This window comes from Cervus canadensis, chromosome 6 (genome assembly GCF_019320065.1).
Source record: "Cervus canadensis isolate Bull #8, Minnesota chromosome 6, ASM1932006v1, whole genome shotgun sequence".
Classification (NCBI taxonomy): Eukaryota; Metazoa; Chordata; class Mammalia; order Artiodactyla; family Cervidae; genus Cervus; species Cervus canadensis.
The window spans coordinates 26,746,657-26,760,767 of record NC_057391.1 but is presented as its reverse complement, the minus strand read 5'-3'; the positions used below and the strand labels follow the sequence as shown (position 1 = coordinate 26,760,767).

The window sequence follows — 14,111 nt, the reverse complement described above, 5'->3', positions numbered from 1 at the left end:
TGGGCATAGAAGGAAACTACCTCATCATAGTAAAGGCCATATATGATAAGACCACAGCAAACATTATTCTTGATGGTGAAAAACTGAAAGCACTCCCCCTAAGATCAGGAACAAGACAAGGGTGTCCACTTTCACCACTATTATTCAACATAGTTCTGGAAGTCCTAGCTACAGCAATCAGAGAAGAAAAAGAAATAAAAGGAATCCAGATTGGAAAAGAAGTAAAGCTCTCACTGTTTGCAGATGACATGATACTGTACATGGAAAATCCTAAAGATAGTATCAGAAAATTACTAGAGCTAATCAGTGAATTTAGCAAAGTTGCAGGATACAGAATCAATATACAGAAATCATTTGCATTTCTATACACTCAATGAAAAATCAGAAAGAGAAATTAAGGAATCAATCCCATTCACCATTGCAACAAAAAGAATTAAATATCTAGGAATAAACTTACCTAAGGAGACAAAATAACTGTACACAGAAAATTACAAGACACTGATGAAAGAAATCAAAGATGACATAAACAGATGGAGAGCTATTCCATGTTCCTGGGTAGGAAGAATCAATATTGTGAAAATGACTATACTACCAAGTGCAGTCTACAGATTCAATGCAATCCCTATCAAATTACCAGTGGCATTTTTCACAGAACTAGAACAAAAAATTACACAATTCATATGGAAACACAAAAGACCCCGAATAGCCAAAACAGTCTTGAGAAAGAAGAATGGAGCTGGAGGAATCAACCTTCCTGACTTCAGATTACACTACAACGCTACAGTCATCAAGACAGTGTGGTACTGGCACAAAAACAGAAATATAAGCCAATGGAATAAGATAGAAAGGCCAGAAATAAACCCATGCACCTATGGGTACCTTATTTTTGACAAAGGAGGCAAGAATATACAATGGGGCAAAGATAGTGTCTTCAATAAATGGTACTGAGAAAACTGGACAGCTACATGTAAAAGAATGAAATTAGAACATTTCCTAACACCATACACAAAGATAAACTCAAAATTAAAGACCTAAATGTAAGCCCAGAAACTATAAAACTCTTAGAGGAAAACATAGGCAGAACCCTTGATGACATAAATCAAAGCAAGATCCTCTATGACCCACCTCCTAGAATAATGCAAATAAAAACAAAAGTAAACAAGTGGGACCTGATTAAACTTAAAAGCTTTTGCACAGCAAAGGAAACTATAAGCAAGGTGAAAAGACAACCCTCAGAATGGGAGAAAAAAATAGCAAATGAAACAACTGACAAAGGATTAATTTTCAAAATATACAAGCAGCTCATACAACTCAATGCTAGAAAAACAAACAACCCAATCAAAAAGTGGGAAAAACAGACATTTCTCCAAAGACATATAGATGGCTAAAAAACACATGAAAAGATGCTCAACATCACTCATTATTAGAGAAATGCAAATCAAAACCATAATGACATATCACCTCACACTGGTCAGAATGGCCATCATCAAAAAGTCTACAAACAATAAATGCTGGAGAGGGTGTGGAGAAAGGGGAACGTTCTTGCACTGTTGGTGGGAATGTAAATTGATACACCCACTACGGAAGACGGTATAGAGATTCCTTTAAAAACTAGGAATAAAACCACTATATGACCCAGCAATCCCACTCCTAGTCATATACCCTGAGGAAACCAAGTATCCCATTGTTCACTGAAGCGCTATTTACAATAGCTAGAACATGGAAGCAACCTAAATGTCCATGGACGGATGAATGGATAAAGAAGTTGTGGTACATATACACAATGGAATATTACTCAGCCATAAAAAGGAACACATTTGAGTCAGTTCTGATGAGGTAGATGAACCTAGAACCTATTATACAGAGTGAAGTGAGTCAGAAAGAGAAAGATAAATATTGTATTCTAATGCACATATATGGAATATAGAAAAATGGTACTGAAGAATTTATTTACAGGGCAGCAATGGAGAAAAAGACATAGAGAACAGACTTATGGACATGGGGAGGAGAGGGTGAGATGTATGAAAAGAGTAACATGGAAGCTTACATTACCATATATAAAATAGATAGCCAACAGGAATTTGCTGTATGGCTCAGGAAACTCAAACAGGGGCTCTGTATCAACCTGGAGGGGTGGGAGGGGGAGGGAGATGGGACGGAGGTTCAAAAGGGAGGGGATATATGTATACCTGTGGCTGATTCATGTTGAGGTTTGATAGAAAACAGCAAAATTCTGTAAAACAACTATCTTTCAATAAAAAAATAAATTAAAAAAAAAAAAACACACAGAGACATCACTTTGCCAACAAAGATCCATATAGCCAAAGCTATGTTTTTTCCAGAGAGCTGGGCCATAAAGAAGACCGAGCACCAAAGAATTGATCCTTTCAAACTGTGGTGCTGGAGAAGACTCGTGAGAGTCCTTTGGAGAGCAAGGAGATCAAATCAGTCAATTATAAAGGAAATCAACCCTGAATATTCAATGGAAAGACTGATGCAGAAGCTGAAGCTCCAATAATCTGGCCACCTAATGTGAAGAGCTGACTCATTGGAAAAGAACCTGATGCTGGGAAAGATTGAGAGCAGAAGGAAGAGAAGGCAGTAGAGGATGAGATGGTGGATGGCATCGCTGACTCAAAGAACATGAGTCTGAGCAAACCTAGGGAGATAGTGAAGGACAGGGAAGCCCGGCATGCTGCAGTTCGTGGGGTGACAAAGAGTCAGACACTACTTAGCGACTGAACAACAACTCTAAAAATCATGAAAGTGATACATTCATTACAACCAGTGTAAAAATATGTAAAGAAAAGTCAATGCTCTTCCCCAGTACTTCTGGTTCCTTCCCCTTCCCCTCACTCCCCACCTTCACCTTGCCTTGCCCTTAGATATAGAATGTGAATGCCTTGGGCTATCTTTCTTTACACTGTTTCCCTGATATTCAAACCCATACCAAACATATATACTCATATATAGAAAGGAGTGTGATTTGTTGTCTTTAGAAAAACAGAGCATACTACCTTATTTTTCAACTTGCTAAATATCTAGCTCCATTCTTTAGAGATTAAATATATTTAAATTTATTTAAATATATTTCTCTATTGGTTGACACTCCTTTTTTTTTTTTTTCCAGCTGCTTTGGCTACTATACACAATGCTGCAATAAGCAACCTTACACATATATTCTTACTAGTGCATCTATTTATGTGTCCTAAAGTCCTAAAATAGGTTTGGTAGGTCAAAGTTACATATAGTTTCAATTACATGTGGAATCTTCCGAGATCAGGGATCGAACCTGTGTCTCCTTCATTGGCAGGCAGATTCTTTACCACTGAGCCACCAGGGAAGCCCTGATCTTACTTTCTGTCAATATAAATTACAGATAATTTTCTATGTGTTATATACTTTTAGTAGTCATCTTCAATGGCTGGATATAGCCAGTGTTGTGGAGCTTCTTAAAAATTTTATTGGGATTTATCAAACCTCAATATCAATACAGGGGGAATTGATGTCTACTTTCCATAATGTATGTCCAAACAGAAATCAAAGCTTTGACAGTAGCATTAGGTACAACAAAATCTACTATAGTTACGCCTCTCAATCCTTAATCAGTTGACATTAATTACATCTTTTGACAGGCACAAGTGAAGTGAAGTCACTCAGTCGTGTCCAACTCTGCGATCCCATGGACTGTAGCCTACCAGGCTCCTCCACCCCTGGGATTTTCAAGGCAAGAGTACTGGAATGGGTTGCCATTTTCTTCTCCAGGGGACCTTCCCGACCCAGGGATTGAACCCTGGTCTTCCACATTGTAGGCAGATGCTTCTGCCATCTGAGCCACCAGGGAAGTCCCATGATGGGCACAAGCACTGATCAAATGATTCACAGTATCAAAAGGAACTATGCCTGAGGCATGTGGCTCCATCACCACCTCAGTAACTTCAAAGGAGAACGATCATGAGATTGTTGAGCAGAGCACTGCAGCACTGGGGATCTTCCTAAGTATGGTAAGCCAAGTTCCATGTGATTCTTCTGGCATTAAAAGGGTCTATTTCAGATCAAAGGTAAAAGAAGGCCAGAAAAAAGGAAGAGAATCCCAGCCCCAAGGATATCACATGCAGGTTAACGTATTTTCTCAGGCTTGAGAAAATACTACATTCCACAAAGGCTTGGGAACATAACATACAGCAGTTTCCATAAAACCAGGGTGGCAGTGTGGTGAGGATGAGGGTGTGGGAAGGGGAGGACCATAGAAGACAAATCTGGCCACCATTCATTGTTAGCATATTCTCTGATCATATCACCACCAGACAAGAAATTCCTGTGCACAGACCTGGGAATGACAAGTAAGAAAAATTATAAAGCCAAAAGGAGGTGGATCAAGGGCGGTCATGCTGTTTCCTGCATGGATGGTAATGTTGGCTTTCACTGCCTGGTCTTGTGAGAAGCAGAAGCAGGTTTCAGTCTTTCCTGGGAATTACTACTTGCCCATAACACTAAAGAGCCCTCCAACTGGAAACAGATCTCATTATTTTGCCAGACTTAATCTCTTACTTGAGTAGTTAATAAGCGCTTTCAATAACCTTAATCACATCACTTCAATTAAAAGCCTAGATGCTATTTCCACAGGAAATAAATGTCTACAGACCATAAACTCGACTTGGTTAATAGCTAATGTGGGAGAAAGGTGGGAACTGGACTCAGATAAAGGGCTGCTGTTGGGTGATGGTAAATGAATGATCCACCCTCACATAGGGCTGTCTGAGGCCACCGTTGGGATATGCAAGTAGGAGAAGTGAAATGAAACACAAAGGCAGCCAGAAGCAGGAAAATTCTCCCTGTGTGGACCCACCAGCTGCTGAAAGTCACTGAAGGATCCATAAAACAATGAGGACTCATGGCCACAGAGAAGGGGGACCGATGGGAGACAGGAGACAGGAACGCAAGATACAGATGAAAAATAGTATCTGGAGAACTCCCTCCCTTCACACTTCTCAAAGAAGGATGATGATAAGAAACAATGTTTGGATGTCCCAGAGGACGGTCCCAGCAAAAGAGAAGTTACGCATCCCAGAAAAACAAGGTTTCTCCTGCTCCCATTTTTTTGCTTTCCAACGCCTTTTTTTTTTATAAAATGTTAGAAGCACAGGCAGTCTTCCTGCCAAGGAATCCACGTGATTCTAATGACTGGATCCTAAAGTGCTGTGAAGATCCCAGCAGAAGGCTGGGGCCAAAGAAAAGGGAATGGTTCTGAGCAGTTGGATGGCGAGGTCTCGTGAAAGGGTGACCATCTGTTGAACTGGCCCCTCAGTGAGTTCAAGGTCAGTCATCAGAGAAACTGAGTGTCCTCTGTGTGCCTACCTTGACCCAGATACAATAGAACTTTTATAATACCTTTTTTTAATTAATAGAAAAAGGACAACAAAATAAAAAGATAATTCTAAGTTGGGATGGGGGGGACACTTACTGAAGTTCAGTGTACTTAGTGCAGTTTCTGGAGAAGAGGCACACCCAGTCGTAGGATTTAGTGTGACTTTTAAAAAGAGCCTTTGGGGTTGTGGTGGCTCTTGCATGCCCAGTCTCTAGAAGTCTCTGTCTAATAATTGCAGAGAGCTTCCTTTCCCAGTATGTCAAAGGCTCCAGCATTCACACAGAGAAAGGATTTTCATCACTAGGGTTCAATGACACATGATATAAAATCTACAATTCTATGACTTTGCTGATGAAGCAGTTTGGTTCTATTAGGAAGTAGCAAGTTTCATCAAGCTAAGAGCAGTATACTACAAACACAAAATGAAGAACATTTACTACACTTTAAAGAATCACACCCTGGATCAGTGATTTAGAGAAATTTATAAAATGGCAAGAGTTCAAAATGAACAGAAGCTTTTTACATTTCTCTTTCCTAGATAGATATTTTTAATCTCAGAAATTTCACATGATGTTTCCTCTAACCTTTAAGGGACTCTATGTTATATTATGAGCCTAGACAAAGCATTGACCATATGCTGTGAAATGACTACTGAAAAAGAACCTATTACCTACACAAAGGCATGCAATACCCTGAGCACCTGGCCGCACTGGCCTGGAACACAGTGTGAATACAGGAGTGGCACTTTAATAAACTGTCTCTTTGGGTTTTATTGAACCCACTTATAGAACCGCCAGAACTATTTTCATGTAAAATTTTAAATCACATGAACCATACAAGCCAAATTAGCTCTTTAGCACCTTCTGCATAAGACATGATGTTATACCAGTAACAGCAAAAACCCATATATATAAAACATAACTTCAGGATAAACATTACTTTGTGCTTAATTTGAGAAATTTTAAAAAAGAGTTAACCAAAAAAAAAAAAAAAACAAAATCTGAACCAAGTTTCTTCAAGTTAGAAAGAATTCATCCCTCTTCTAGCATTTTAAAAAAAGTTTTTGTCATACAATAAGACCACTTACAAAAGTAATCACTATAAAGAAGCAAAACCAAAACCTGAAACCTCTGACAATAGAAGAGCAAAGACACAGTATGCTCCCACTTTTCTTAGAGAATCCCAACCAATCCAGGCTACCCCAGCAGCGTGAACAGCAGAATTTGGGTCAAGGGGCCAATCAGCATCAAAGGCAGCGACGAGTTGCTACTTCTCCCTGCCCAGTCCTGTTTCCTCTGAGAGTCCTGTGTTCAGGAGCTATGGAGGCAGCTTTGGAGCATGCCAAAACAAAAAAATTTAAGGCATTTACAAAATATTGCTTCTAGAAGCAACTACACCCCTAACCCCATAAGTCAACACCATCTCCACACTCCTTAATAACACTCCCAGCTGTACTGTTACAAGGTGAATTGACTTGGCCAAGGAATATCGATTCATTGTTAATTAGCCAGTCTCTGAATAGCACAAGCAGGTCGCCCGTGAACACACGTAAAGCATTTTAAACCGGGACTAACCTGGAGGTGACTGGTGCTGGGGCTGAGCAGCTGTGGTCCTTCCCGGCCCCAAGGTCTTTTCCGGAGGTTCCCTGGGCACCAACCGAGGTTGGCCCACTCTGAGGGAGGAGGAGCTGGCCCCTTTGGTCTCCGTGACCTTGGCAGAGGATGGTGGCTCCAAGGTGTCAGCAGAGAGGGACCCAGAGAAAGCACGGCGCCTTCCGGAAAGAGAGTCATCAAGAGCGGCTTCCCTCTCTCCAGGCGGTGAGGAGAGCCTGAGGATCCTGTGATGCTGCTGAGGGCTGGGGAGTCTTGGAGAGAGAGGGGAGGGAACAGGTGACATCCGCTTGCGCGTGCTGGGCGGAAAGGATGAATGATTAATTACCGAGCCAAGAGCGGCCAGCGCTGGTGGGGGCAGCCTCTTCTCATCACTTCCAGGGTCCAAGCTACCACGGAGCAGATCCAGAAACAAGGTTTTGCCTCTTCCAAGCCCAGCTCCCCTCCTGCTCCTGGTTTCTGGGAGGGTGTGGACGCCAATGGTCCCAAAGGGAAAGCCCAGCCGTTTGCCCTCAGCGGCGTCATCTAACTTATCGCTCTCTATCACCTTCAGGAGGACCTTGTTCACAGCCCCCTCAGTGCTGGCTGGGGGGCATTCCCCAGCTGATGGCTGCCATGACCTGTCCCTTCGCTGTTCCTTGTCCAGGCCCCTGGCTCCCCAAGCCCCAGCCTCAGCTCCCGGGAGGGTGAGCAAGTCTGCGCTGGGTATGAACTCAGCTGGGGCTGCTAGGCCAGGGGCAATCTTTCCCTTACCCTCAGGATGCGTTTTGACTACTCTCTGTACCTGAGTGGACAGATCCTGGACTCTGGCCACCACTCTGGAAACAGGCTTCTTCCTGTGAGTCCACTCAGCAGCCTTTGCTCTCCGGCCTCTCTCTGCCTCTGGTTTCTTCTCAGGCTCCTTGTGACTGTCAGTCAAGCCTGTTTGCTGATGCAACAGCCTGCGAGGGGTTCTCTTCAGCTCCCTCGCGCTATCATCCCCTGGCTCCGTGGAGCTGCAGTCAGGGGGCAGCCCGCCTCTTCCCAGCCCCACATCTTCAGAAGGCTTCTTGACGCTTCCCGAGCCAGAGTCAGCATCCAGTGTCCTGGGGACCTCTAGGGTGCAGCTCTCTCTCCTCCGCAGGGATGAAGTAAGCGTCCCATTGAGGAGCAAGTTGCCTCTCTCCTCCAGAAGCCAAAGATGAGGCCTTGTTCGAGAGAGAGGAAGGGAAGTACTGGAATAGACCTGGTCCTTCCCCAGCAGAGGAGCCAATTCCTGGCCCCCATGCCCCTTTCTTCTTGTCCTCTTCTGCAGGGAGCTTTGAGACAGCCCGTCAAAGCTCCCTCTCCTTCCACCAAACCTCCGGGCCTTTTTGATCCCGTGGGAGCTCCTCTTGTTGAGACAGCCCACAGCAGGCTCTCCCAGCCAGTCGCCAGCACTCTGGAAAGAGTCATCCTCGGGGGCCAGGCTCACAGAGAGTTCGGGCAGCTTCCCCTCCTGGTTCCCCATCGTAATCCCCAGGATGTGGTCTGAGCTCAGCAGACCGGCCAGCAGTCTCTCCCTCTCGGCGGTGAGTTTGTACAGCTCAGTCAGAATGTCTTTCGTGGGAATTGGCTTGAAAAAGATGTCGCCTGGATGTTCATTCGGCTGCAGGCTGAGGCTGTGGATGTCAGACCCCTCCCTGACTTGGTAGCAGTTATGAAACCCTTTACTGGCTCTGTCTAGAGTTACGGTGTCCTTGTACGAAAATCCTCTGACTTCGCCCCTTGGAAGATAGAAGCTGATGTAGCAGAGTTCGGAAATGGGTTTACGCAATTGGAGGGTGCAGTGAGTGCCTTCCATTATGCCTACCTAATTATTCATGCCTTGCAGATGCTGGTCTGTGGTCAGGCTTCTGAGGCTCCGGTGGTGGGGCATGTGATGGTGGCAGTGTGGGGAAAGCAGCTGACAGTCATCTCCAGCAACGAGCCCGCCTGTGAGGGAAACAGGGGAGGAACGCAGCTAGTCTAACAGACTGCAGGAATCACATACCGACAGAAATCAAAGCGTAACTGGTCTTACCCTTCCTCTCTGGCTGACCTCAATCAACTCAAGACATCAGCCAGAAGGCTGATTGCAACCTCTTCCCCACTCCCAGCCCACCCTTGACTAGCAAAGCTTTTCTGAATAGGAGAGTGCTCTAATATTATAGCCCCAAGACAAAGTCCCTTTGCCCCTTTCCCCTATGTGGCAACTTTACCCTAAGCAGGTCTCTCAACTTCTCAAGATTTCGTCTAGATTCTTCTATAAAACAGAGCTAACATACCTCCCAGAAGTCCTGAGGAGAGGGGACTTTGAGATCCTTAGAAAACATAGCCATTTTAGTAACTTGGGTTTGGACGATGACTTTGCAAAAATGAGTCAAACCTTTTTACTCTCCAAGAAGCACCTTCTAAGATTTGAGATTATGGATCAAATGGTAAAGAATCTGCCTGCAATGCAAGAGACCTGGGTTCCATCCCTGGGTCAGGAAGATCTCCTAGAGTAGGAAATGGCAACCCACTCCAGTATTCTTGCTTGGAGAATCCCATGGACAAAGTAACTGGTGGGCTATTGTCCACGGGGTCACAAATAGTCAGACATGACAAGCAACTAACACACACTCTATTTAACTTAAAGAAATACAGAGGAAAGATATTAGGCACAAATCTGATGTCTCTTTTGGACACAATTCATAAATTCTGCTAAAAGTGGAAATTTTTAATTTTAAAACTAAAAGAAGTAACTCAGGCATCTTAATCAGGTTCTCTTTGTTTGTTTTTTGTTTTCCTACTTCTTGCCTACCTGAAGTCAAATGGAATGGCAGAGAAAAAGGAAAAATCTGTAAGCCATTGCTGGCCCTGTATGGACTTCCAATCAATGTTTTCACCGTCAAAGTGGCTGAAATGTCACATCGATGCGGAAGGCAGCTGCTCCCTCCTGGGATGTGAAGTATCCCGGGGGCATCTCTCTGGCTAACATCCCTCTACACAGTCATGAGCTTAGAATTCTATATTATGACACTTCCTTTCTCAATTGAAGGCACTGCCCAGTCTTCAGGACTTGCAAGCTTAAAAAGAAATCCCCTGGGGAGGGTAACACAACCACCATTTATTAACCATTGATATCTTTAGTGATATCTCAGGTCTGTACATAAAACTACAATTTGAGTGTAGGAAGAGACAAAGGAGGGAGAGCTTTTTAACAGAGACTCCTTACTGAAGACAGATGAAAACAAGAAGGATAAAACGAAGGTAAAAAGAAAAGAAGAAAAAAAGAAACCATCTGGTCAACCGAGAAGTTCCAGAAGGACTTGGGGTACTCACAGGGGTTAAAGGGCAAGAAGAGAGGAAGCAGAGAAGAAATGGGAGGCCAGCTGAGGCCTTGCCTCTCTCACAGCTTTCTATGGGATTGTTCTCATTCAACTATAATATCTCTAAAACTTGTCTAAAATGCTCATTCCTGGCCTTTTTAAAGGTGCCCCTGTATATAGATTCTTAATACGTAATAGTACAAACTCTCTGATAATATCCAAGAACTCACTTTGGAGGTGGTTTTTTTATTTGGAAGTGGTACAACAGTCATAAACAACCAGTTATAAAAGCAATTGCATAGCTGCCAATATCCCCTCTTCATGATGCTGAGCATTGAGAGTTCAACTTAGGAACTGTCAAAAGAACTGAAGTGAAGCTGCTGAAGTGCTATTATTCTAACTTGCAGAAAGATGTGAAAGGTCTTATCTTGCCTTCAAGCATCACTCTCCTCTAGTTCTTCTTACCTTCTCAGTTTCCCTGGATTAGAAGAAGTGTGTGATGTGAGAGAAGGGGAAGAGTCAAAGTTTTTTTTTTTTTTTTTAATAATCTGTTCAAAGTAGCAGCAGAAAGTTCATGCTATGATTTCAGATGAAACCATGATTGTCTATTTTAAAAGTCTATGTTCTAAGAGAGGGAACTTTATGTATTGAATATACATGTGTACACATTTTTTTTTTTTTTTTGCTATCTCATTTAACAAACATATTTCCCTTTTACAGATGAAGAAATTGAAATTCAGAGATTAAGGACCTTGTCTAAGGCCATATGGCTCAAAAGAAGCAAGAATAAAACCGAGATCTGTCTCACTTCATGGCTTTGTAGGTAAAGTGGCTCCTTATTTACTGTTTTCTAATGCTGAACTAGTTTTTCAAGAAACTTGAATAGAAGAGTTCCTTTATTTTGCTAGCTTAGTATTACTCACATTATTTCTTCAAATATGTCTCACATCTCGCTACTTTTACAACTCGTGTTTTGGCATGTCTGATGAGACAAAATGCTGTTCTCTAAGGCTGTCCCTTAAACAATACAATTCAGGGTCAGGGCACCAGAAGCTCATTGCAACTGTACCTGTCAAGTAGAACTCTTGAAAATTCTAATACAGAAAATAAGGAGGAACAGACTCATATGAAGGCTATCTCTTTTGTGAAAATTATAGACATACAGTGCTCTTTTATAGGGTTAACTACTTTTTTCTCCTTGTCTTTATAAGTCTTGATTATACACACGGAGAAAATGTCATGGTTAGTATTATGCATATTAGTCATGGTTGGGAAACTAAAGCCAAGTTTTAGGAAATTATGAGATTGGATTTTATAGCAATAAAACCACAGTTCAAGGCATGAAGCTACTATTTTTTTAAAAAAACACTTCCACATAGAAATTTCAATACAGAATGCTCTTTTTGGTGCCCATGTCTAGGGCCAGGGAGGTGCAGAACAGAGAAAGGAGAAAAAAAAAAAAAACGGAAACAGGAGTTTGTCCCATGCTCTTGGGAAACTACATTTTCTCCAATCTGGGCACTGGGGACTAGAAGTGTGGTAAAAGGCTGTACTGAACACAGGTTAAGGAGCTGGAACATCCCAGGAGCCATAGCGAATCACTAAAGAATCCTAAGCAAGGCATGCTGCTTATTTAAATTTGTATTATACAAAGATCACTCCAGAAGCAAAGTGGAGACTAGACCAACAAGGGCTAAGACTAGGGTTATAGGGCTTCCCTAGTGGTTCAGATGGTAAAGAATCTGCCTGCAATGTGGGAGACCCAGGTTGGATCCCTGGGTCTGGAAGATCCCCTGGAGAAGGAAATGGCACCCACTCTAGTGTTCTTGCCTGGAGAATCCCATGGACAGAGGAGCGTGGTGGGCTACAGTCCATGGGGTCACAAAGAGTCAGACACGACTGAGCCAACTAACACTTTCACTTTCATATCATACATAAGGAGTTCTATGTAAGATAATCACACTTCATCCTGATTCAACTACTGAATACACCTTAAAAATCTATACAGAATGCATGGAGTGGTTATTTGAGTACTCTGAAAAGTAAACAGTAGCAAGCCAACTGGTGAAGAAGACTAGACTTTGAAGTGTCATCCAACTGCTATATTGCAGTTAAATTTGTCCATTTTTTCCTCCAGTAGCCCCTTAGCCTAGACTCAGATCACCTGAAACATGAAAGTGAGTATCAGCACAAACAGAGAAAGTTCTGGAGGGAATCTTCTAGAACAGAATCAGAAGTAGCAAAGATATCTCCTGACGGTGACAGCAGTAGGAGCCCGCTGGCACCTAAAACTCTAAACGAAGAGAGTGTTCCTCTTTGGTCAGAGAAACTGTAGCCCCAAGACAGTGGGGGCAAACTCTGTTCCTTTCTTCCTTTTTGTCTCTTTGTTCTGCCCCTCCTTGGCCCCAGATGTCAGTACAGTTCCAGGAAGTTTGAAGCAGAGGTGGATAAAGTCTCAGGTTTATAGCTAGAGGACTGAAAATGCCCAGAGAGTCCCCCAAATATGGGGAGCTTAGAAAATAATCCAATCAGTGATTTATGAACTCCCCAACTGTGTATGTGTGGACCTGATCCTAAGCAGCATTCAAAAGACTTTGGAAAAAAACAGAAAATAAACAAAAAACTAACAGACAGACCTTCAGACTAAGAGACAGACCTCCAGGACTTCCCTGGTGGTCCAGTGGTTAAGACTCCATTCTTTCAATGCTGGGGTCCCAGTTCGATCCCCGGTTAGGTAACTGAGATCCTACATGCTACCCTCCTACAGGTGCAACTGGGTAGCATGTGCATGGGAAAGCGCCAAAGAACACTGCAAAGGCTCTGAATGTTAACATTTAAAACCACAGCCAACAGAAGACTGACTGGAACTTTCAGCTTGAACTAAACCAGGTTGGCTGCCTGAAAAGGGGGAAAACAATACTCAGAGTGTATAATATTCCAAATATTCAGGATGCATCTCTAAGCTACTCAGCAATACAAAGAACCAGGATGCAAACAGTATGGAGTTTGGACGGGTCATGGGTTTGGATGAAGTTACTCATGGAGAGTATGCAGACTGAGAAAAGGTCACAGAGTATAGTACTGGGAACACAGACATTTAAGGAATAAATGGAGGAAAATGAAACCTCAAAAGAGGCTGAGAAAGAAATAAGAAGTAAGATAACTCCCCAAATTTTGTATCTAAATAAAGTTCAACAGTCTAACTTATTACGCTTTTATTATAAGTTTATAAACTCTAGATTTAAATCTTTCCATCAGTACAAACTGAGACCAAAACCCATATCTCAGAAGCTAAAGCTATATTAAACCATAGGATTTCCATAATATTGGTAAGGTGTTATGGAAAAATCTATAATATGAATTGAACTTTTGGCCAACCCAATCCTATTAATGGCAGAAGTTTCTTTGTCCCTTCTCTGAGAGTAACAGAAGTCACATATCCAGCTGCATCCATAAATTCTTCACTTCAGCTTTATCTATCATCCCTTCTCAAAGACCTGCCACATTTTCTTCTACAATTACCTTTACTTCATTTCTTTTGCAGAGAAATACCATAAAAATAGTAAAAATCACATGGTTAATCATACCATGATGGAGACCATTTCAACCAGGGATCAAAACACAGGACATAGAAAATGAAAGGTGTGACTCTGAGGTTATAGATCTCAACATTGGCTGTGGTGCATGGCAGGATACTTGGCAAAAACAAGTTCCCATGAATTGCCAAAGAAGAGTTCCATTCTTAGTGTCCCGAAAAAAAAATTTTTTTTTAGTGTCACAGAGGTGTTGCTGCTTCCAAGAAGAAATACTATTATACCAGAT

The 14,111-nt window shown here is 42.4% G+C and overlaps 1 protein-coding gene across 1 annotated transcript in view; it reads right to left on the bottom strand.

Moving 5' to 3' along the window:
* The window catches only part of FMN1 (formin 1), a 454,272-nt gene extending 445,472 nt beyond the window's left edge, over positions 1–8,800 (bottom strand). The window contains exon 1 of the mRNA XM_043471390.1: positions 6,943–8,800. Within this exon, the coding sequence (XP_043327325.1) occupies positions 6,943–8,800 (1,858 nt within the window). The remainder of the gene's footprint in view (positions 1–6,942) is intronic.
* Between the last annotated feature and the right edge of the window lie 5,311 nt (positions 8,801–14,111).